This window comes from Felis catus, chromosome A1, assembly GCF_018350175.1.
Source record: "Felis catus isolate Fca126 chromosome A1, F.catus_Fca126_mat1.0, whole genome shotgun sequence".
In the NCBI taxonomy this organism is placed as follows: Eukaryota; Metazoa; Chordata; class Mammalia; order Carnivora; family Felidae; genus Felis; species Felis catus.
In genome coordinates this window covers 51,195,671-51,219,280 of record NC_058368.1, presented here as the reverse complement: position 1 = coordinate 51,219,280, position 23,610 = coordinate 51,195,671, and the positions used below count along the sequence as shown (strand labels likewise).

At 39.0% G+C, this 23,610-nt stretch overlaps 2 protein-coding genes and 1 long non-coding RNA gene across 19 annotated transcripts in view; 2 read left to right on the top strand and 1 right to left on the bottom strand.

Moving 5' to 3' along the window:
- Positions 1 to 8,290, top strand: part of MYCBP2 (MYC binding protein 2) — a 283,602-nt gene extending 275,312 nt beyond the window's left edge. For all 14 annotated transcript variants that reach the window (XM_045054591.1, XM_045054579.1, XM_045054571.1 and 11 more), the window contains 3 exons: positions 741 to 848; positions 1,491 to 1,656; positions 7,459 to 8,290. In XM_045054591.1, coding sequence (XP_044910526.1) covers positions 741 to 848; positions 1,491 to 1,656; positions 7,459 to 7,574 — 390 coding nt within the window. In that variant the 3' untranslated portion in view covers positions 7,575 to 8,290. The remainder of the gene's footprint in view (positions 1 to 740; positions 849 to 1,490; positions 1,657 to 7,458) is intronic.
- Positions 1 to 23,610, bottom strand: part of CLN5 (CLN5 intracellular trafficking protein) — a 58,436-nt gene that overhangs the window by 3,291 nt on the left and 31,535 nt on the right. For 2 of the 4 annotated variants that reach the window (XM_045054691.1, XR_006595818.1), the window contains 2 exons: positions 11,693 to 11,778; positions 8,394 to 10,633 (listed from right to left, as the gene is read on the bottom strand). In XM_045054691.1, the coding sequence (XP_044910626.1) occupies positions 11,730 to 11,778 (49 nt within the window). In that variant the 3' untranslated portion in view covers positions 8,394 to 10,633; positions 11,693 to 11,729. Of the gene's footprint in view, positions 1 to 8,393; positions 10,634 to 11,692; positions 11,779 to 23,610 lie in introns of those variants that run through there. The other 2 variants (XR_006595816.1, XR_006595817.1) reach the window with 1 other exon arrangement.
- LOC123384552 lies at positions 14,826 to 20,432 on the top strand. The gene is made up of 3 exons (XR_006595821.1): positions 14,826 to 16,414; positions 18,362 to 18,413; positions 19,062 to 20,432. It is a non-coding gene; the product is annotated as an uncharacterized LOC123384552 (long non-coding RNA).

Here is a 23,610-nt window from a genome sequence, read left to right as displayed (position 1 = left end):
TAAATATCTCTGAATTCTTTTTTTTCTATTACATCTTCAGCAACCCTAATCATTTTCTTTGGTAATTATAGTAGCCTTCTTACTGAGCCCCCTGTGTGGAGCCCCTAACCCCTCCATTCCATCCTTTACACTCACATTGCTACTAGTAGATTAATATTTCTAAACCTCAAGGGGCACCTGGGTGGCTTAGTGGGTTGAGCATCCGACTTCAGCTCAGGTCATGATTTCATGGTTTGTGGTTCGAACCGTGTCGGGCTCTGTGCTGACAGCTTGGAGCCTGGAGCCTGCTCCGAATTCTGTGTCTTCCTCTCTCTCTGTCCTTCCCCCACTACTATTACTACTACAGTATTAAAATTTGGAAAATTCTCACGCATGATTATCAAAGCAATAGAAGGAAACATTTAATGTTTCAAAATGAGAAAAATTACTCAAACTTTGCCCTGAGAAAGCAGTTTCTCTTCACTACTTAATATATTTTTTATATTTATTTGGAATATTATACATTCTTTTGTTATTTTACTTTGACAGTACAGTGTTTGGAGTTCCTGCTGTATGCATGAGTTTATTCCAGATTAAAGTAGCTTTATTTCATACTCCAGTCTAACTATATGGGCATCCACTGGGCACTGCAGGGGAGAGTCTAATAGATAATAGTATTTTCTAAGACCTCTTGATTTTACTTTCAGTATCCTCATACTGTATCTTCCATGACAAGGTTTTTGTTGTTGTTCTCCGCATAGGCATATTTTGGTGGCGAAGCTCGGTGCGATGCTGAGGCTGGACAAGGGGATGATTATGATCCCAGAGAGCTCATTTGTGGTGCCTGTTCTGATGTGTCCAGGGCTCAGGTGGGTAGCACATTTTAATAGAAAAGACAGTTTAGATATGTTAAGCTCCTATTTTTTTTTCAAAAATAATAATATAACTAAGATGGTGGGAATAATACAGCAAGTTTTTGCCCAGTGTTTATAGCAGTGTATAATTTTTCAAATTAATTCATATATGTTATTTTCTTGGATGGCATTTACATTTTATAATTTTGTCTTAAATAAAATTATCACCATATTTCAACAAGTAATAAATTTATGTATTTCACTTTCTCAAACCTGTAGTCACACTTTTAGGTTTACCTCACTTCCATGAAATCTTCATAGTACATCTGTGAGACTGAGAGATAGATTAAATATTATTAACCATTCAGTTTGGCTGACCAGGAAAAATTTACCAGGAAATCAACTGTCTTACTTATTAAATCAGATTGGCTATGATGAATCTGAGATGAGAATTTAGGGCCTTCTCCAGACCTTTTGGGCAGAGCTATGCATTTATTCATTAATTTTTCAATGCATATATCCTCAGTTTTCCAATCAGTTTTGAGAGCTATGCATACTCACATGATACGAATCACTAAGCTACATATATGACCGTCTTAACTGTAATTGAAATAGACTCACTATAATCTTGTGTCTGTTTATTTTCTTTTGCTATAGATGTGTCCAAAACATGGCACAGACTTTTTGGAGTATAAATGTCGCTACTGCTGTTCAGTGGCAGTCTTTTTCTGTTTTGGAACAACACATTTTTGTAATGCTTGTCATGATGATTTTCAAAGAATGACTAGCATTCCTAAGGAAGAACTACCACACTGTCCTGCAGGTATGCTTTTAATATTTTTAAAAACATTGTTGTAATGTATTTACTTTCGAGTTTAATTTAATGATCACAAGAGAACCCTGTTCCAAGTGGTAGAAATCCGGTTCAAACTAAACTAAAGAATCAGAGCAAATTTCTTGGCCCTTGTAAGCTTTTGACATTCTGAGTGAAGTAGAAAGATCACCATGGTGATGAGGGGTCAAGAGTTGTAATGGAAACCGGCACCTGGGGAAGAAGGAAGTCAGTAAAAAAATCACTGTTTCGCACTACAGGGCCATGTGAAGTTTGAAATTATGAATTGATAATAGAACAGTTTTAAAGGATGTTGTAATTTTTTTTTTTTTGAGAAGTCTGGAACCAGCACCATAAAACGGACAAGTGATTCGATCTAGAGAGGCTGAGAATCGGCAGCGTAGGGAGCGTCAGGAAAGCCAAGAAGTTAAGCCGCTGAGAATACAGGAGAAATAATTGTGTGTAGGGGCCAGGCTGAGAAAAATAGGAATATGAAACCAAAAAGAAACCCAAAAGATTGGAAGAGGTCAGGAGGCTGGTGGTTCCAATGCAGTGGAGTACCAGGCTTCACAGAAGTGGGGGAAGCAGAAGGGGAGGTAAATGTGACCAAAGAAGAGAATTTTACATGAGATATATCTGAAATTGGTGAAAATACATGCAAAAGTACTTACAGCACAATCCACAATCTTTTGAAAGCTGAGAAACATACTCTCATCCACTGCATATCAGAGAGCAGATGCTAGAACCCTACTGAAAAAAAGCCTCTCAAAATTGCTAACACCTCTACCTTTCAACAGTCCCACTTCTGAGGATATACCTACATATGTGAGGTAAATAAAAAAAGCAAATAAACAAGACTATTCATTGCAACATGGCTTGTAAAAATAAAAATTCATAAGCAACCCAGGTGTCCAGCAGGAGGGTGGTTACACACTAAGTACTGTGCACCATCAAAAAGAGAAAATGGTGATGAGGATGGAGTCTCTGTGTACTCATATGGAAAGATGTGTAGGAGACTGTTACGTGAAAAATCAAGTTACAGGAGCGTGTGAGTGGCTTAGTTGGTTAGGCATCCGACTTCAGCTCAGGTCATGGTCTCACAGTTTGTGAGTTCAAGTCCCACGTCAGGCTCTGTGCTGACAGTTCAGAGCCTGGAGCCGTCTTTGGATTCTGTGTCTCCCTGTCTCTCTGCCCCTACCCCACTTGCACTGTCTTTCTCTCTCAAAAATAACTAAACATAAAAAAATTTTTAATGAAAACTTTTAAAGAAAAAAGAAAAATCAATTTACAAAACAAGGTATATAGTCTGCTGTCTTGTAGGAAAGGGGAAAATGAAAATATATGCTCATATTTGTCTATATTTGCCTTTAAAAAACTGTGGAAAGATACACTAGAAATTAATAAAATTAATTTACTATTGGGAAAAACCAGGAAGATAGGTAGAGATGGGAGAAAGGTGACTCAATGTATACAGTGTTTTAACATTTTGATTTTTAAGCCATTAGAAATATATTATCTATTCCGAAAGAGTAAGTAGGGTTTTTTTTTAAGTATAGCTACTTTTGCTATTTTGTTTATGTTAAATAGATAAAAGATTGTTCATGGCAAATAGAAATTGTTACACTCTTTCCCCTCTAAAAAGAATTTTTTATTTTAAAGTAGATGTAGTAGACTTTGAAAGAAGCAAGATCAGAATAACGTGAGGCTAGGTGTTTAGGATAATGACCAGCATAAAGATGTGAAATGTAATAGCTAGAGGAGGGTGGTGAGCTGGAGGTCAGCAAATGAAGGAAGTACGATAGGGGCAGTTTTCTGGCTCATATTAGTTTCACGGGAAGAGGGTTATTGAATTGAAAGTTGTAAGTCAGTGGTCTAGAAGTAAATGGGAACCAGGAGAGTCGGTCTTGCTTCCTGGCTTCATGACACAGAGGAGCTCAAGAGACAAGCAGCTTCTAGTTGAGAAAGTTTAGAAGCAAGCAATTATCATCAGGGAAAATTCACATTTTTACTTAATGAAAGAAAGTTTCTTCTATGTTCAGAAACGAAGACAAAACAACAACCAAACACTAAAATTAATCAAGAGGTTAGCTAGCAATAAAACAAGTGTGGAGAACACAGAGGTGGATAGTCGCTGAGAGGTTCCAGCAAAGGCAAGGCTTCCCTCACACATTCACATGATCACTGAGCTCTGCCAGTACAGGGACTTCACCCTGGAAACAACCATGAGCCAGAGGGATGAGGCAGGAGAGGATTTACAGAGATGACAGAAGGAGGGAACTGACATCAATCCTGGGCATTTTCACATACATTTTCTTACCTAGTTTTTACAACCTACAAGGTAGCTGGTGTTATTCTCACCTTCACAGATAGAAAGTTAAGGCCCAGAGAAATTCAGTAGCTGGCCTAAGATCGTAACACTTAGACTGAGGCATGCTCTCCCAGCCTTTCACATTCATCTAACTCATTAACTCATCCATTCCTATAGAGAACTGGAATAGAATTAAAGCAGACCCCACAGTGAAATCAGCAGGGAAGATGGCCATACATTTTACTTAGAAGGACGGAGGGATTGATTCTGTAACCACTGTCAACCCATTAATTCCAATTTTTAATATATGGATAAGAACAAGAGTCCAGATTAAGAAGTTAAAGTAGACCATTCCTCTGTTACTTTCTAAAATAATTATTAACCACCTTCTTAGTGCTAGAATACTTAGAGTTAAATATTGCTGTGCCTATTTAAAAGATGAGGGACCTAAGGGGTTCCTGGGTGGCTCAGTAGGTTAAGCGTCCAATTTCAGTTCAGGTCATGATCTCACGGTCCATGAGTTTGAGCCCCACATCAGGCTCCATGCTGACAGCTCAGAGCCTCGAGCCTGCTTTAGATTCTGTGTCTCCCTCTCCCTCTACCCCTCCCCCACCCACACTCTGTCTCAAAAATGAATAAGTGTTAAAAAATTTTTTTTCAAATAAAAAACTAAAATAAAAGATGAGGGACCTAAGAATCAAGAAAGATTAAGTTAACTTTGCCTCACTTTTCTTATCTGCACAATGGGGACAATAGTTCCTGCCTCTATGACTGGTAGAAGATTGAGTTGACATACTAGAGCAGTACCTCAATAGCAAGCACACAAGTGTCTGCGGGTGATTTTTCTTTTGTTTTTACTTTCACTGTATTTTTTTTAGCATCATGATTATATTACTATTTTTTACCTTCATGATTAGATTACTAACTCCTTGAAGATAGGGCCATGTACTATTCATTTTTACATCCCAAGCACCTAATGTAACACCATTCACACATTAGGCACTGAGTAAATATTTGTTGAGTAAGTGATCGTTTATTTTCTCCCAGAAAAAAACAAGGACTGCGGTTTGCAGGAACCATCATTTATGGTGTCGTGTACTTGAGTGTCCCTCTTCCTGACAAGTCTCCCCCACCCACCAGTGGGGTGGGCAGAATATCAGTGTGCAGTGTGATTTGGGGTGGCAGGTACTGATACACACTATAATTTATAACCGGAATAATTACCTTTGTAGGTTTTAACTGCTGCTCTTATGTCTGGTAGCTGAAACCAGCAGTTGACTTCTCCCTCTGAGATGACCTGTGTGATACTTACCCTCTTGCCTCGGTCTTACTATTATATGGATAGAGGCAGTTTGTACTTGTTCAGTGGTAGTAATAACAGCTAACATACTGCGCCAGGCTAAGAGCTTCATAAACACTAGCCTTTTATCCCTCCTGTTTTCCTTCTTTTAAACCTAGAAGAGCTAAATTCAGTTAAGATCTCATTCCCCATTCATCTGGGTAAGCTTATTCCATCCAATCTCATACTTTTCTTTCAGAGTCAAAATTTACATTTATCGTTTTGGTTACTAGCTGTAGGAAACAAATGCATACTTCTGTTTCTTCCTCTGCTGTTAGAGACTCTTGTATTCAGGTATAAGCCCAGCCAGGATTCCCTACACAGTCAAGTTCCTCATTTATAAAGGAGCTAAATGTCCTTTACTTTTTTTTTTTTAATGTTTACTTATTTTTGAGAAATAGTGAAACAGAGCACGAGCAGGGGAGGGGCAGAGAGAGAGGGAGACACAGAATCCAAAGCAGGCTTCAAGCTCTGAGCTGTAGCACAGAGCCTGACATGGGGCTCGAACCCATGAACCATGAGATCATGACCTGAGCTGAAGTTGGACGCTTAACTGAGCCACCCAGGTGCCCCTAAAAGTCCTTTTTAAATGATAAGAAACACATGACATGAAGCACAATGATATAGCAAGTCTTTTAAAATAGAAAAGTATAGTTTTATGTACATTTTTAAGCCTCATTTTCTATTTTCCCTAAGTGCTTCTTCCAGATTGTTATATTTTATATTATGTTACCATTCATGTATTTAAGCTGATTTTCATTTTTCTACTAATCTTCCTTCCTTCAGATACTTTTAAAATAACAGTCTTTAATAATCACTCTTTCCATTTCATCAGTGTGTGCGTTTTCTTCAGAGAACTAACATGGCTTATTTACATTTAAATTTGTTTTTACCTGCAGAAAAACATTCTATTAAAAAGTCTCCATATTTTCTCATCCAGAATAGTGTTCGATTCAACTGAACTGACAGATTTTCATGACGATTTTTGTTCATTGTTCTTTGCTTTAAAATGATATATCTAATGTTCAACCTCACTAATCAGGGAAATGCCAAACAAAACCACAATGAGGTGTCACTTTACACCAATTAGAATGGTTAGAATCAGAAAGACAAGAAATACCCAGTGTTGGCAAGGATGTGGACTAGAAGGAACCCTTGTGCACTATTGGTAGGAATGCAAACTGGTGCAGCCACTGTGGAAAACAATATGGAGGTTTCTCAAAAAATTTAAAATAGAAATACCATATGATCCAGTAATTCCACTACTGGGTATTTACCCAAAGAAAATGAAAACACTAATTCAAAAAGATATATGTACTCCTATGTTTATTATAACATTATTTACAATGGCCAAGATATAGAAGCAACCCAGGTGCCCATCAAGAGATAAATGGATAAAGAAGATGTGTATACACACACACACACACACACATACACAGAGTAGAATATTACACAGCCATAAAAAGAAAGAGATCTTCCCTTTTGTGATAACATGGATGGAGACATAGAGGGTATTATGCTAAGTAATAAGAAATAAGTCAGAGAAAGACAAATGCCATATGATTTCGCTTAAATGTGGAATCTAAAAAACTAAACGAAACAAAAAAGCAGAAACAGATCCATATACAGAGAACAGTCTGATGGTTCTGAGTGGGGGAAGTAGGCACAAAATGGGTGAAGGGGAGTGGGAGATACAGTCTTCTAGTTATGGGATGAATAAGTCACCAGAGTGAAAGGTATAACATAGGAAATATAGTCAGTGGTATTATAATAGCTTTGTATGGTGACAGATGGTATGGCTCACTTGGGGTAAGCATAGCATAATGTATAGCTGTGTGGAAGCATTATGTTGCACACCTGAAATTAAAGTAGCATGTGTGTCAACTGTACTTCCATTAAAAAAAAAATAAAAATGTTTAAGATGAGGTATCTCATTCATTGATAGAATAAAATCTATAGCTCATAGAGGTGATTTCTAGGCAAGATGTTGTAGGTAGATTCTGTCATTTTTAAAATTTGTATTTGTGTAACCGTAGTCCTGTTATTTCTTTGCATATCTTATCAGTAATTTATATTTACATTAGGTTTGTATATATGTGTGTGTTTTTTTAATTATATGCTTTTGCCTCCTTCAAAACGTATACAGGTCCCAAAGGCAAACAATTAGAAGGAACTGAATGTCCACTCCATGTTGTTCATCCACCCACTGGGGAAGAATTTGCTCTGGGCTGTGGAGTGTGCAGAAATGCTCACACTTTTTAGAACACTCAGATTCCTTTGTCTACAGAGAAGAAGTTGCCTTCATCCCCCAAATGGATGTGGTAAAGTTTAAACTCTGCTCAGGATAAGGACGGGACCATTTTTACATCCATGAAAATGAACCATTCACAGTGCAAGAAGGATGCCAAATACCATGTACATAATTCTTGCTATGGAAAGTATCCCCATTATTTCAGTTTATTTTCTTTTGAACCAAGACATCAAACTTGTGAGGTGTTTGCATGTGGCCATTACCGTCATTGGCCTGTGAAGCATTGAACATTTATAGATAATTGATATAAAAGAATCGCCATGCCCATGGACTAAGAATGATGCTGGCTTTCAAGCAAAAAAGAAAAATAATCATTGTTTATTGTATACTGCCTTTTTTGTAATCCTGTATAATTGCATCACGGGTGGGGATGAAAAGAAGAATATTCTGGTTTATTTCCTAGACTGTTATTTAAAAAAAAAAATTGTGTTAGGACTGGCATATAAATGTAATAAGTATCACACTGTATATAAAGATATCAATGTTTGTTCTGTATAAGAATTACTAAATTACAAATGCAGTTTCATTTAAACTTCTAGGTTAAGTTGAGCCTGAAATTTTAATGAAGTGCAATACTGAGTGTGCCTCATTATCTTGCAGCTGTAAACATATTGGAATGTACATGTCAATAAACCACTGTACATTTTTATACAGTGATGAAGTCTAACAACTGTGTGAGGTGTTTCTTCAGAAACAAAATTTAAATACCTTTAAGGTCTAAATTCCATCCAATTTTCCTTGTAAAAAAATTCACTGACACAACACAAAGATAACTTTCATAACTCTTAGGGAAAATAAGACTAGTAATGAAGTACATTTTGGAATCTTAATTAAACACTGGGAAGAACAAATAAATATATGTATTAATAAACAGACACATGCCAAAGACAGGAAAAAAACCATCTAGGAAATTGACCAACCTCTACCTTACTAACCAGAACCTTTTTGGACTTTTATCATCAACAAAATCACTTGTCTCTTCTTCACAGACTACAGTGTGTTTCTGTGGATCTTTTTTTATAGTTAACTCATAAAATTGACAATTGTTATTTATAAGTATCATAAATCAGTTTCTATTTATTTCATGAGAATGACAAAAGTTTTTTTCAGTTTTGTTGTATATTCCCAATTGTTGGAAATACATAAATTGATGTGTCAATATAATGTTTGCCTTGAAGAAACTTAAAATGAAGAGATCAAATCTGAACACAGGTAACTCTTTAGAGAATCTTCTAATAAATTTCATAAACATGCCCAAGTCTTATCCTTCAGGCTTTAGGAAAGATCGCTGTTAATGGTTTTTGTTGTTGTTAGGAGAGGAATAGCTGAGAGGCCATTTGAGCTCCATCTTGAAGAATAAGTAGCATTTCAAGGGGCAGAGAAAGGCATGAGAAAAAAAAATATGTAAGCAGAACATTCTAAAATGTAATAGAGCAGTGTGAGTAGTCTAACTCCTGATGTTGGAGACTTTACTGCAAAAATAAAATCGGAATATCACAGATTGATCTCTTCATGATGCAGTTTGTGGGTCTGCTGGATGTGCAAGCTCTTGGGCTTGCTGAGCAAGGAAGCAGGTCCCCCTTAATCTAAATAAGATACATCTGACCCATCACTGAAAAAGTAATGATAACACTTTCTTTTAAAATCTCTTAAGCGGATTATGCAAACTCCCTTTGCATTGGGTGATGTTGCCCCAGAGTTGCAAGCAGTTTTTAATTGCCCCAATGTGTTTGAAAGCAGGAGTAATCTGTTGTCATTAAGGGCACTCTTGGTGGTTCCAAGCCAAGCTAAAAGGGTTGCAGGCAGAACTAATCCACTCTGAACCTGCAGAATACCTTGGGTTAATATTTCATGAAGAAATCTTGAGCTTTAAGAAGAGAAGTGTTCTGAAGGCATGTTTATATCCTCAAAGGGCCAATTGGGACTGGCTGCCTGTGTTCAAAAGAGATTCTAGAACCTTCAGGGCAATACAGTCTTTTTCTTCAGAACAAGTCATTGTGCCGTGAGGATGTTGGGCAACAGGCATCAGAAAGGGATGACCCTGCTCCCGAGACAACCCCTCAGCCCCAGAATCTAACTCTCAGGATCTACTTAGGAAGCTGTGTCTCCCTTCTTCCTCAGTCCTCTTCATCCCATGCCAAGTCCTGTGGGAGAAGACTGAAGGAAGGTACAGGCTCAGAACTGGCTTTAAATGTTTCCAAGAAACACAAAGTAGGAGCAGAGATGGAAGCTGTTCCTAGGAATATCCAGGACACCTGGAGGGGAGAATGTGGTGAGGCCATTGTAATTACAGTGGATTTAAAATCACAGGCCACAGGAATGAAGCCAACCTTCAGAATGTCACACAGAGAGGAGACATCACGGACGCTTGAGAACTGAAGAGAATACCATTTTGTATCCGTTAACTTAGCTGGCAGATTGATCAGTTCCAGTGTGTGAATTGGCATGGAAAAGAAAGGAAACAGGAAACTAACAAGATGCTTGAGTAGAATGAGCCATCTCAAATCAACATTCTAGAAATCAAAAGGATAAAACTTACCTCCATTTATGAGGATGCTATATTTAATCATATCCCAAGCATCTCAAAACCAGAGAACATAACCTTAGGAATAAGTTACGACAAAGTACAGAAGGGAAATGCCTTGGCACGCTTTTTGGCTCAAGCATACTGTGCACCAAGAAAAAGACAAGAAACAACAGAATCACAATAGCAGGAGTTAGGGAATCCGGAAAGAAACCCTTTTCTGTTATATTTGCAGGCCTAGGAAAAGCCATGTTTTAAGCAGTTTTCTGGCCAGACTGCTTAGGTCTAAAAACTCTTAGAGTCAATAAGTTTACTTGAAAAATCTGTATTCTCTGTTCACTTTCCATTCACAACAGGTGTTGATTCCCCTTCTTTTTCAGACTTTTCAGCCCCAACGTCTCTCCCCACTTTGTCACTGAGTTCCACCTGCACATGGTCATGTGGTTCTGACAGTAGCTCCCAGATGGGACATTGCAGCTCGTTTTCCTGAAAAACACCAACAGTACTTAAAGAGCTGAAATTGAAGCCAGAAGGCTTGGGTTTGGGTCCTGCGTCTGCCTCTGCGAACTTGTGAACTTGAGTAAGCCACTTACCCTTTTTTAATCACAATTTCTTAGAAAAAATAATACCTAATCTAAGTCAAAAATACTTGTGAGAAAGTATTTACACAAGCACTTTCTCCCACAATAAAATCTTACTTGAAAGTGAAACGTAAAGGAGAAAAGAACATTTATTCAACACCTTCTAAATGGCAGATACCAAATTGTAGGCATTTCATTTAATCCTCCCAGCAATTCTTTAGGCTACAGCATGGTTCATCTCATTTCATGACCTTAAGGGCTTAGAGAAGTTAAATGACTTGCATCAGATCCCAGCTAATCTAATCTAGATTTGTCTGAAAAAAAAAAAAAAAACAAAAACCTGAGATGTGAATCCAGTTCTTTTTGTCTCTAAAACCCAAGCTCTTTCTCCCACATCATGCTATTGCTATTACATCACCAACTGGTTCGATGACAAAAAAGTAATTTATGAAATAGTAACTGGACACTTGCAACACAGGCAAAGTCACAAAGGGAACATGACAGTGCACAGCTCAGATCTCCTTGTGGGGCGGCCCCTACGTCACAGAGCATGGTTAGCTGACAGCCTCCAGCTCCACACCTGCCACAGCATTTGGTCCAAAGCTGCACTCTCCCCGGGGAAGCCCTGGCCAGTGGCAGGGCTGTGGAGAGCTAGGACCTGGCCATTTCTGCCCAAGGCAGCGCTCCCTTCTGGGCAAACCACCAGAACCTGGGCCAGCCCAGACTTTCTTAGAGCAGCGCTACAATTGGAAGCTCTTCCTACCCAACCTTCCTTCTCTCTACCATTTCATAGATGCCACACCCAAGTCACAGTCTGACGGCCCTCCATTCTCACTGCACCCTTGCCCTTCATCTCTCATAGGCACTACCCCAAACAGACTTACTGCACTTCTAACTCTATCTTGGCATCTTTTCCCAGAGGGCCTGACTGACACAGGAGGGTACTAGATTTTAAATGACTTACTCATGGTGTCTTCATTTCACAAATGACATAACGTAGCTTAGAAAAAATTCAGAGTCTGTAACAGGTCAATACTGAAGGGAGTTATGCTGAAAAAAATTATGAAAGGAAACCCAAGGTTAGAGATGAGTGTCAAGTAAGTAACCACATAGTCTTAAATAGTTGCTAGAGAACAGGCCAAAAATTTTGAAACAAGTTTCTTGGCTAACAAGGCAAGACAGGAAGCATGTTCAGTTACAACTTGCAATGTCCATTTCCTCAAAAAAAGCAAAGTGCAGGTATATGAGCCTAGTCTTGAATGGATCATTTTTTAAATTTTTTTAATGTTTATTTATTTATTTTGAGACAGAGAGAGAGAACAAGTGGGGGAGGGGCAGAGAGAAGGAGAGACAGAATTCCAAGTAGGGATCAGAGCCTGATGCGGGGCTCAAACTCATGAACTGTGAGATCATGACCCGAGTAGAGATCAAGAGTTGGACACTCAACTGACTGCACCACCCAGGCGCTCCAAGAATTGATAAATTTTGACAAGCAAAAGTAGGAAAGAGCATCCCAGGGCGAGAGCATGGTAAAAACCAAACCAATGATGTGTCCCCTGAAGTGGACGTAAGCTGTTTTGCTTTATTAATCCATTTAATAAATATTTGAGCACCGTTCTGTATCCACAGTTGACAGTGCATGCTCATGAGGGTGGGAACTGTGTTCCCAGCTGCTTAGTAACCATGATTTACACATAGAAGTTACTCGATGAACATGAGTTACTGAGTTAATATGTGCAACGTGGTGGGCCAAGTGCTAGAAATAAGACCTTCACAGAACACAAATACAAAAGCGTGTAAATAATACACTGTTGTTAAGAACTATAATCGAGGTTTTCTAACGAGAGAATATTTGTTGAGGGCTTACAGTAGCCAACCCCTGTGCCAATGCATGAGCATGGGAGGCAGAATAACAGCCCCCAAAGATGCCCACGTCCTAATCCCCGGGAGATGTGACTAGGTGGCCTCTAGCAGCAAAAGGAACTTTGCAGATGTGATTAAGGGTACAGGCCTTGACATGGGCAGAGTTTCCTGGATTAATCCAGCAGGCCCAGTGTAATCACATGTGAGTCCTAATACGGGAAAAATGTGGCAAGAAGAATAAAGCCAGAGAAGGAGCCTAGAAGACCCTACACTGCTTGGCTTTGAAGATGGAGGAAGGGGTGAGCCCGCAAGGAATGCAAGCAGCCTGTCGAAGCTGCAAAAGGTAAGGAGACACATTTTCCACTAGAACCTCTAGATAGAATGCAGCTTTACCAGCATCTTGATTTTAGCCCATTTGGACTTTGGTCTCCAGAACTATATACATTAGTAAATCTGTATTGTTTGAAACCACTAAGTCTGTGGTAATATGTTACAGCAGCAGTAAGAACAAATACAATGGGCTTCATGGGCATTATCACACTTTCTTCTTCCACAAACCTGTGAACAACTGTTTTTCTTTGGCAGATGAGGCAGCTCAGACTCACAGAGGTTAAACAACCAGCCCAAGGGTTTGCAAAGATTTAGTACTAAAAGGCAAAGAATTGAAACTATCAAGTTATTTTTTTAAATTGCTTACATATTGAAATATAATAGTTGGGACTGACTCGGTTAAATAACACATATTATTGAAGTGAATTTTACCTGTCCCTTTTTACTTTTTTTTTAATTTAGAAAATTAAATTTTTTTAATTTAGAAAATTTTAAATTGCATATGTGACTTGTATATATTTCTAATAAACAATACTGGCTTAGAATCCCATTCTCAACAGTCTGAATTTTGTCACCGATCTTCAGATTTTTTTGAGGAAACACACGTGTTTTGGGAAGATAATGCAGAAAATGGGTCAGACAGTGGCTTGAAAGACAAGGTTCCTGTCACTTCTTCCCTTTGAGAAGCTTACAATCTAACCCTAGACAGAATTAAAATAGAGATGGCCTAAAACGAAATAGTTTCATTAGGCTATTTTTCTCTGGAAAAACCCAGAGAAGTGGTGTTGCTGAGGCAAGCCATCCTAGAGGAGTGAGCGTCCTCACCAGAGGAATCAGAACCAGTAATAATGATAGCAGCGCTGACTAACATTTACTGGGCATTTACTGTATGCCTGCCGCTGACCCACATGCTTTACAGGCATTAACTCAGTTCTAATGACAACTCTGCGTGGTAGATATTGTTATTTTTATTATTATTATTCCCACTTGACAGGTGAGGACACTGAAGCACAAAAAATGTCGAGTAGTTTGTTCCAGCTTGCACATCCTGTGAACGCAGAACAGGATCGTGGGAGAGCTGCCTGCCCCTCGGGAAAGAATTTCATGTGTCTTTCTTATAGTAAGATTTGGTGGACCTGTCCACGTGGATGGCAGGAAAAAGAGGCAGTCATCATGCCCACTCATTTTCCCGGGACTCCAGCCGAGTCAGGCCCATCCCAGCCTTCCACCATCCCTGTATAACGAGGCAGAATCACCCTCAGTTAATGGCACTTACGGAGAAGATGCCACTTCCCACCCACGTGCCCAGACATGGGACACAGTGAGACCAAACTCCACAATCACCTTTCAGGTAAAAGGAAACATCATTTGAGACCCAAGGAGGAGCCTTTCCAGGTCACGTGTATACTGGTTAGGCGTTTTGATTGCAAGCAAAAGAAAGCAAATTTAAAATAACTTCAGTAAGCAAAAAACAAACAAAACAAATGCAATCGCTGGGATACCTCCAGGGCTGGGGGCTCTGGCTGTATCTCTTGTAGGTCCTCTCTCTGCATCTATTTTTTTGTAATGTTTATTCATTAAAAAAATTTTTTTTTTAATGTTTATTCACTTTTGACAGAGACAGAGCATGAGTGGGGGAGGGGCAGAGAGAGGGAGACACAGAATCCGAAGCAGGCTCCAGGCTCTCAGCTGTCAGCACAGAGCCCCATGCGGGCCTCAAACTCACAAACTGTGAGATCATGACCTGAGCCGCAGTCGGACGCTCAACCGACTCAGCCACCCAGGCGTCCCAATGTTTATTCATTTTTGAGAGAAACAGCATGAGTGGGGGAAAGGCAGAGAGAGCGCAGGGTGGGGATAGAGGATCTGAAGCAGGGTCTGGGCTAACAGAAGCAAGCCAGATGCAGGGCTCGAACTCATGAACCATTAGGTCATGACCTGAGCTGAAGTACAGTGCTCAACCGACTGAGCCACACAGGTGCCCCTCTCTGCATCTATTTTGTTCTTCTTTCTCACTGCAGAGCATCTTTTATTGCTTTCCAGACCATGTGGTAGAAAAAGACCACCTATTGCTTCTGGGTCTAAATATTACAAGTCCAAGCATTCAAGGAAGGGACTACTCCCTTTCCTTCAGAATTAATTCCAAATTCCTTGGGGCAAGACTGTCTTAGACCGGATGCATAGGGGTCAGGTTCACGAGCTACAGGAAGCTATGACTAAAACCAAATAGATGGGGAAGGGCTCCCCACCAAGGAGCTGCTAGATAGACATGTGAATAGGTGTCCACAACAGATGCGCTAACAGACTTCAGTCCTGGATAGGAAGTGAACATGATGAACTTCTAATGATGATTCTGTGGTCTTTTTTTTTTTTTTTTAAGAATTACTTTTTTTTTTAAGTTTACTTATTTTGAGAGAGTGAGAGTATGCAAACAGGGGAAGGGCAGAGAGAGAGGCAGACAGAGAATCTCAAGCAGGCTCTGCACAGTCAGCGCAGAGTGCAACTCAGGGTTGGATCTCACAAATTATGAGATCGTGACCTGAGCCAAAATCAAGAGTTGGATACTTAACCAACTGAGCCACCCAGGTTCCCCATGATTCTGTGAACTTACTAACTCTGTGCTTTTCTTGCCACTTGGATAGATTGCTTGCCCCTCTTCTGCCAAATCCCATTACTTTCTTCAAGATTTGATTCAAAACTGACCTCTTAAATGAATGAGCTTTCCCTGTCTATTCCTATTGTAGGAATGCCCTCAGCACCTTTGTATACAATGTTAATCTTATTATTAGGAACCTATTCATACATAGTTGTACATAATATTTTCTAATCTCACCAGTGGGTGTTATCCCAATAGTTTAGACAGCTATAGAAGGATGGAGACCTTGGTTTTTTTTCCCTCCTTTGCAACCACCAAGCTCCCTGTAGACAGTAAAGAAAAAAAAGGAGGAAGGGGAGAAGAAGACGGAAGAAGAAAGGAGGAGGAGGAAGAAGAAGCAAGGAGAAGGTGGGAGGAGGAGAATGAGAGAGAGAGAGGAGGAGGAGGAAGAAGAATGGAAGGAGGAGGTAGGAGGGGAAGGGGGAGGAGGAGGAGGACCACAGGAGCTACAGTTTCTTTCTCCTGTGTTCTGTGAACAGATTTCCTGTTTGCCGTGAGGTTTCCCATTCCCAGGAGGACATGTGAAATTGGTGAGTCAGAAAAGCACAGAACTCTATAATTTGGGTCCCCTGGTCCATAAGCAAGCTCACTTATGACTGTTTTCTTGTCACCGTCCTGTTTACCTCTTGAGATTCTCCCCTCCTTGTGACATCAAACTGCCTGTCTAATTATTCCCCATGACAGATTTGAGTCACAATAAGGCTCATGTCCAGGCACTGCAGTGTGTAATACCAACATAAGCCCTGTCCTGTCCTATTCTTTCTTTATTCAAAGAAACATTTACTGAGCCAGGAACTGTCATAGGAGCCTAGGATCCATGAACAAAACAGACCCAAGGTTCACATTTTCCTAGCGCTTATATTCTAGTAAGGGAGACAGACATTAAACAGATATACATTATGTCTATTATATGCCAGCTGGCAATATGTGTTGTGAAAAAGGCAAAAGGACAGGGGCCTCTGGAGTGTTATTGTCACTTTTGTTTACTTTTTGCCTTATTTATTTAAATTTTAAATTTTATTTATTTTTTAGTTTTAGTAGTACATTATTGGATTTGATAACTAATATTTCTTTTAGAATTTCTGCATGTGTTTTTGTAAGACAAGTGGGACTATAGTTTTCTTTTCTGTATTTGGTTTGGGAATCATGATTATACTTGCATCATGAAATGACCTGGGCAGCTTTTCCTCTTCATCTTTTTCTCCAGTAACTTGTGTCAGATAGAAGGGTTAACTCTTTCTTGGAAATCTGGTAGGGCTCACTTGTAATTCCATCAGGGCCTAGGGCTATTTGGGGGCAGAGGGCTTTGATAATTACTACAAAGACTATTGTTTTATTCAACTTCTCTACTTCTTCCTGCCAACTTTGGCATTTTATATTTTTCTAGGAATTAACTTATCTAGGCTTTCAAGTTTATTAGTTAATATATCATACTTTTATAATTTCAAATATCTGTGGTGGCTGTATTTGTTTCCCCTCTTAAAAATTCTATTCTTTTCAATTTGCAACCTTTTTTTTTCTTAATCAATCTGACCGGAGTTGCATCTACCTTATTCACTTTTATTTGAAACAGCTTTTGTTTATTATAATCTTCTCTATTTATTTTTTTCCCTATTTTATGGATTCCTGCCCTTGTCTTTATTATTAAATCTCTTCCAATTATCCACTACTATATGACAAACCACTCAATGCTTAATGGGTTAAAACAGTGTATTATTATCTCTCAAGTTTCTGTGGACTCACTGTGCACTGCTCCATGAGGCTTTGTCTTTTTATAATATGGTGACCGATTGTTCTGACACACTATGCAAAAAGTAAGCATTCCAAAAGACCCAAATGAAGGCTGTAAGGTTTCTTATGATCTAGCCTCAGAAGTTTTTTTTTGTTTTTTTTTTTTATTTTTTTTTTTAACGTTTATTTATTTTTGAGACAGAGAGAGACAGAGCATGAATGGGGGAGGGTCAGAGAGAAGGAGACACAGAATCTGAAACAGGCTCCAGGTTCTGAGCTGTCAGCACAGAGCCTGACACGGGGCTCGAACTCACGGACCGCAAGATCATGACCTGAGCCAAAGTCGCCCACTTAACCGACTGAGCCACCCAGGTGCCCCAAGCCTCAGAAGTTTTAAAACATCACTTCTGTCTTGTGCTACCAGTAAAGCAAATCACCAGGGCAAGTCTGGGTTCAAGGGCAAGGTAACTGGACTTCATACCTAATGTGAGGCACAGCATGATGCTGTGGGGGAGGGAGGAATACGGGGTGGCCACCTTGTAGACTATCATTATACATTTGTTCTGAATGTTTTGGCTTTTTCCTGTTGCTTTTCTTTTTCTTTCGACTTATTGATTTAAATACTTTGCTTTTGTTGAATTGTCCTTATTTCTGGATAGCTATATTTAAAACTCTGAATTTCATTTTAAGTGTTGGTATAGATGTTTTTCTACTGATGTATGATTAAATACTAATATATGTGGTATTTTAATTATCTTAAAACAAAGACATTTCTTAATCTCTGTTATGATTTCTTTTCTAACTCGTGTAGTAATTTATTTTATTTAGTTTTTAAACAGATGGCATTTTTAGCTCTTCTTTCATTATTCATTGCTAACTTCATTGCATTATGGCTAACAATCATAGTTTGTATGATACTGAAACTCTGGATTTTACCCTCTTTTGTGGCTTAATACATGGTCTGTTTCGTAAATGTTTTGTTTCTCTACAATGACTCTGCAGTATAAAATTCCATATACCCAAGAGCTTAAAGTTACTGTCTGTATTTTTCAGCTCTACAATGATTCTGCTTATATTTTGCCTGCTTGATGTATCAGTTTCTGAGGTGGGTGTGTTAAAATCTTCAACTAGAGTTGTAGATTAATCTCTTCCTGCAGTCCTATCTGTTGTTGCTTCATGCATTTTGTACACTGTGAGGTGCATATACGTTCACGACAATGCCATCTTCTTGCTCTATTGTTTCCTTTATTAGTACTGTTACTTTTATTAATGCATCTTTTCCCTTATATCATTTGGATTGACTTCTATTTCATCAGCTACTAGGATTATTACTGCGGATTTCTATGTATTCATTTATTTTCAATTCTATATATACTTCCCACATGGTTATTATATATTTATATTAATCATATACATGTTTGTGAAATTCATAAAGAATGATTATTTTAAGACTAGATGAGTATGAAAAACAAATGAGAAATTTGGGGAATAGAATTTTCAATTTCAGGGTGCCTGGGTGGCTCAGTTGGTTGAGCGTCCAACTTTGGCTCAGGTCATGATCTCACAGTCTGTGAGTTCTAGCCCTGCGCCGGGCTCTGTGCCGATAGCTCAGAGCCCTGTTTTGGATTCTGTGTCTCCCTCTCTCTGACCCTCCCCTGTTCATGCTCTGTCTCTCTCTGTCTCAAAAAAATAAATAAACATTAAAAAAAAATTTTTTAATAAAAAAAGAAGAATTTTCAATTTTACTTCACAGCTGGTATGAACTCTAGATTGGTGGCAAAGAGAAAATCATTGAGTTAGAAGATAATACATGATGCAACAAAGAGAAACAAAGAAAGAAAAATATGAAAGAGCAGTTAAAAGACATAGAGGATGAATCGAGAGGAGTGAGCGTGAAGTCCGTAACAGCAAAATGGAGGGGTTGATAGGAAAGAACTATCTGAAGAGACAGTGACTTATATGAGGACTGGAGATGAGTTTGCAAGAGAAGTTGTAACTGAGATGTGTGCATAAAGACGGAATTTTAAAGATCTTTATCCTCTTCAAGGAATAGCTGGCTGAGCTCACAGGGAGATGAGCCAGTTTTAGCTTGAGTAACCTGTTTTAGCTTGAGCTCTAGGTTAGGAAAAAAGTCTTTCTGAGAATTCATAACCGTGGCTCTGCCCTCACACAGGTTGGCGCCTGAATTTATACTGTCATGACCCAAGAACCCAGGAGTCAAGAAATTATTATAAAAAGTTGTTCCTGGCTAGTAATACCCTGCAGCATGTAGCAGAAGCAAACACAAAAATCCTCCCTAGAGTGACACACCCTTAACCAGGTTGCACAGGATTCCTACACCTGAAGCTTCACAGAAGATGAACTCATGAATAACATGAGTAACAACATGAATAACAACCCACCATGAACAAACATTTACAAAAATCAGGATTAGACCCCCAATTATTTCATGTGATTAAAATGATTAAAGAAAAAAAAAGAATTAAAAACAAGAGGAAAAAAATCAGAAAAAATCAAGCAGATGTCAAAAAGATCCAAGTGTCACTTTTAGAAATAAAAAATATAGGCACAGATTGGCTTAATAGAAACTATACCAATCTGAAGAAAAAGTGACTTGGCAGACATATCTGAGGTAATTACAAAGATTTCAGTACAGATCAATAAAAACATTAACAATATGAAATTAAGAGATATGGAGGCAATCCTGTCATGCAGAGTAAGTCCCAATAATTTATGCAGACATCTCCCCACTCAAGGAGATGGAGCGTAACTCCCCAACCCTTTTGTGTGAGATGTGCTTAGTGATTTCCTTCCAAACCGTGAAGTAGGGAAATGGAGGGAAAAAAGTAACTTCACAGTGGAGCAACTTGACCTCACCCTAATTAATATGAACATCAAGAGGGATTAAGTCCTTTTGACAACATGTAGCCTTGACGTGATGTGATGAGAATGGTACTTCATACATCTGTGATCTTCTTCCCGGTCTAATCATGAGAAAAACAAGAGACAATCCCCGATTGAGGAAAACTATACAAAATACTGAAGCAATATTCCTAAAAACTGTGAAAGTCATTAAAACAAGGAATCAAAATAGTGTTTTAGGAGCTACTCAACATAACCTAACCTATCTTTTTTTTTTTTTATGAAATTTATTGACAAATTGGTTTCCATACAACACCCAGTGCTCATCCCAAAAGGGGCCCTCCTCAATACCCATCACCCACCCTCTCCTCCCTCCCACCCCCCATCAACCCTCAGTTTGTTCTCAGTTTTTAACAGTCTCTTATGCTTTGGCTCTCTCCCACTCTAACCTGTTTTTGTTTTTTTTTTTTTTTCCTTCCCCTCCCCCATGGGTTCCTGTTAAGTTTCTCAGGATCCACATAAGAGTGAAACCATATGGTATCTGTCTTTCTCTGTATGGCTTATTTCACTTAGCATCACACTCTCCAGTTCCATCCACGTTGCTACAAAAGGCCATATTTCATTTTTTCTCATTGCCACGTAATATTCCATTGTGTATATAAACCACAATTTCTTTATCCATTCATCAGTTGATGGACATTTAGGCTCTTTCCATAATTTGGCTATTGTTGAGAGTGCTGCTATGAACATTGGGGTACAAGTGGCCCTATGCATCAGTACTCCTGTATCCCTTGGATAAATTCCTAGCAGTGCTATTGCTGGGTCATAGGGTAGGTCTATTTTTAATTTTCTGAGGAACCTCCACACTGCTTTCCAGAGCGGCTGCACCAATTTGCATTCCCACCAACAGTGCAAGAGGGTTCCCGTTTCTCCACATCCTCTCCAGCATCTAGAGTCTCCTGATTTGTTCATTTTGGCCACTCTGACTGGCGTGAGGTGATACCTGAGTGTGGTTTTGATTTGTATTTCCCTGATAAGGAGCGACGCTGAACATCTTTTCATGTGCCTGTTGGCCATCCGGATGTCTTCTTTAGAGAAGTGTCTATTCATGTTTTCTGCCCATTTCTTCACTGGGTTATTTGTTTTTCGGGTGTGGAGTTTGGTGAGCTCTTTATAGATTTTGGATACTAGCCCTTTGTCCGATATGTCATTTGCGAATATCTTTTCCCATTCCGTTGGTTGCCTTTTAGTTTTGTTGGTTGTTTCCTTTGCTGTGCAGAAGCTTTTGATCTTCATAAGGTCCCAGTAATTCACTTTTGCTTTTAATTCCCTTGCCTTTGGGGATGTGTCGAGTAAGAGATTGCTACGGCTGAGGTCAGAGAGGTCTTTTCCTGCTTTCTCCTCTAAGGTTTTGATGGTTTCCTGTCTCACATTTAGGCCCTTTATCCATTTTGAGTTTATTTTTGTGAATGGTGTGAGAAAGTGGTCTAGTTTCAACCTTCTGCATGTTGCTGTCCAGTTCTCCCAGCACCATTTGTTAAAGAGGCTGTCTTTTTTCCATTGGATGTTCTTTCCTGCTTTGTCAAAGATGAGTTGGCCATACGTTTGTGGGTCTAGTTCTGGGGTTTCTATTCTATTCCATTGGTCTATGTGTCTGTTTTTGTGCCATAACCTAACCTATCTTAATCAGTGGAGTGCCAAGGTGAACAAAAGTCTGTAAATTGTCATACGTAACATGACTGTGATATGTCAGAATTATAGCATCTTTAGCAACGGAAAAAATACAAGGTCAAATGCTGATAAAAATGGTCTCTATTATCCTCATTCACACATGAAAATAATACTGTAGGCACCTAATAAAAATTTTAAATGTCAATTTTTTCCATGATAATCTCATTTATTCATGCAAAAATTTTATATTTCAAATTTATATTGCTTCCAAAAGTATTTTATTATGTCTATTTCCTCATGAAGGTAGTGGGAATAGCCCGTCCCTGGTAGAGGGGGTACATTGTCTGTAGAGAATTTAAAAGCAATAATAATGCTAACTAAATATTGGTATGCCTTTTATTATCACATATATTGGCAATGCTAAACAGGATTAGCAATAAAACATTCTTCTGTGCTGGACCAAACTATCCCACATACACCTTCTTCTTCCTTCCCCTAAAATGGCATTGATCTTGACTAATACAACTAATAAATGTAAATAAGTATTGACTGATTTAAAAATAAACACAAGTTTTAAAACACAAGTTCCGGGGCACCTGGGTGGCTCAGTCGGTTAAGCGTCTGACTTCGGCTCAGGTCATGATCTTGAGGTTCGTGAGTTCAAACCCTGCGTCGGGCTCTGTGCTGACAGCTCAGAGCCTGGAGCCTGTTTCAGATTCTGTGTCTCCCTCTGTCTCTCTCTGACCCTCCCCCTTTAATGCTCTGTCTCTCTCTGTCTCAAAAATAAATAAACGTTAAAAAAAAATTGAAAAAAAAACACAAGTTGCAAAAAGGTGAAATAAAATCATTAAAACACAGTAATAGGGAAGGAGAGGGAACATTCAATACATAAAATTACAAGATCCTCGCCTTCTTTAGGGAGAGAATAGACTAGGAAGAGGATTTTAAAAGAGACTACAACTGGGAGTGTGAGAGTTTTAATAACTTCCTATTACTACTCTTCATCATTTAGTTACTGAGGGGGACCTAAAAAATGTTGCAGTTCAGGTACATCCACGTTATTATGTTGCTAGCGACTTTGTTCAGCTTGATCTGTTGATCAGATACCAGGCCCTTAACAAAAAACACCCGCATTTTCCCACACTGAATCTTAATGTAATTTTACACATGGCTTCCTAGCTCGATTTTTGCAATGGAAGAGTAGAACGGTCTCTGGGCATCACTGCTTTTCAGTCTCTTACAAATGGGTCAGATCATTGACAAGACCTCTCTGGGTGAAAAATTACTTTATTTTTGAGGGAGGAAAGAGGAATGACACATGATTCAAGTTATGATTTTGTATGTAAGGACATTTCTCACTTTAAGAAAACCCAGTATCCCAAATCCAAACTGTTAAAACAAGCTAAGTTGGTAGCACTTACACACAAAAATGCCTGGATTGATAAAAGGCTTCACTTGTGGGTTATTTTTTAAATAGCCATTTAGTCCTTTATGCTTTCCTTATTATGTTTCAGAAAGCTTTACAAACTTCAGGAGTCTATCTACTTTTTTCTTTTTATTTATTTTGAGAGAGAGCGAGAGAGCGAGTGAGCGAGCAAACAAGCATGAGCAGGGAAGGGGAAGAAAGAGAGAGGAAGAGAGAGAATCCCTAGCAGGCTCCATGCTGTCAGCGAAGAGCCCCGTATAGGGCTGAAACTCATGAACCAGATCATGACCTGTGCAAAGTCAAGATGGACACTTAACCAACTGAGCCACCCAGGCGTCCCAGG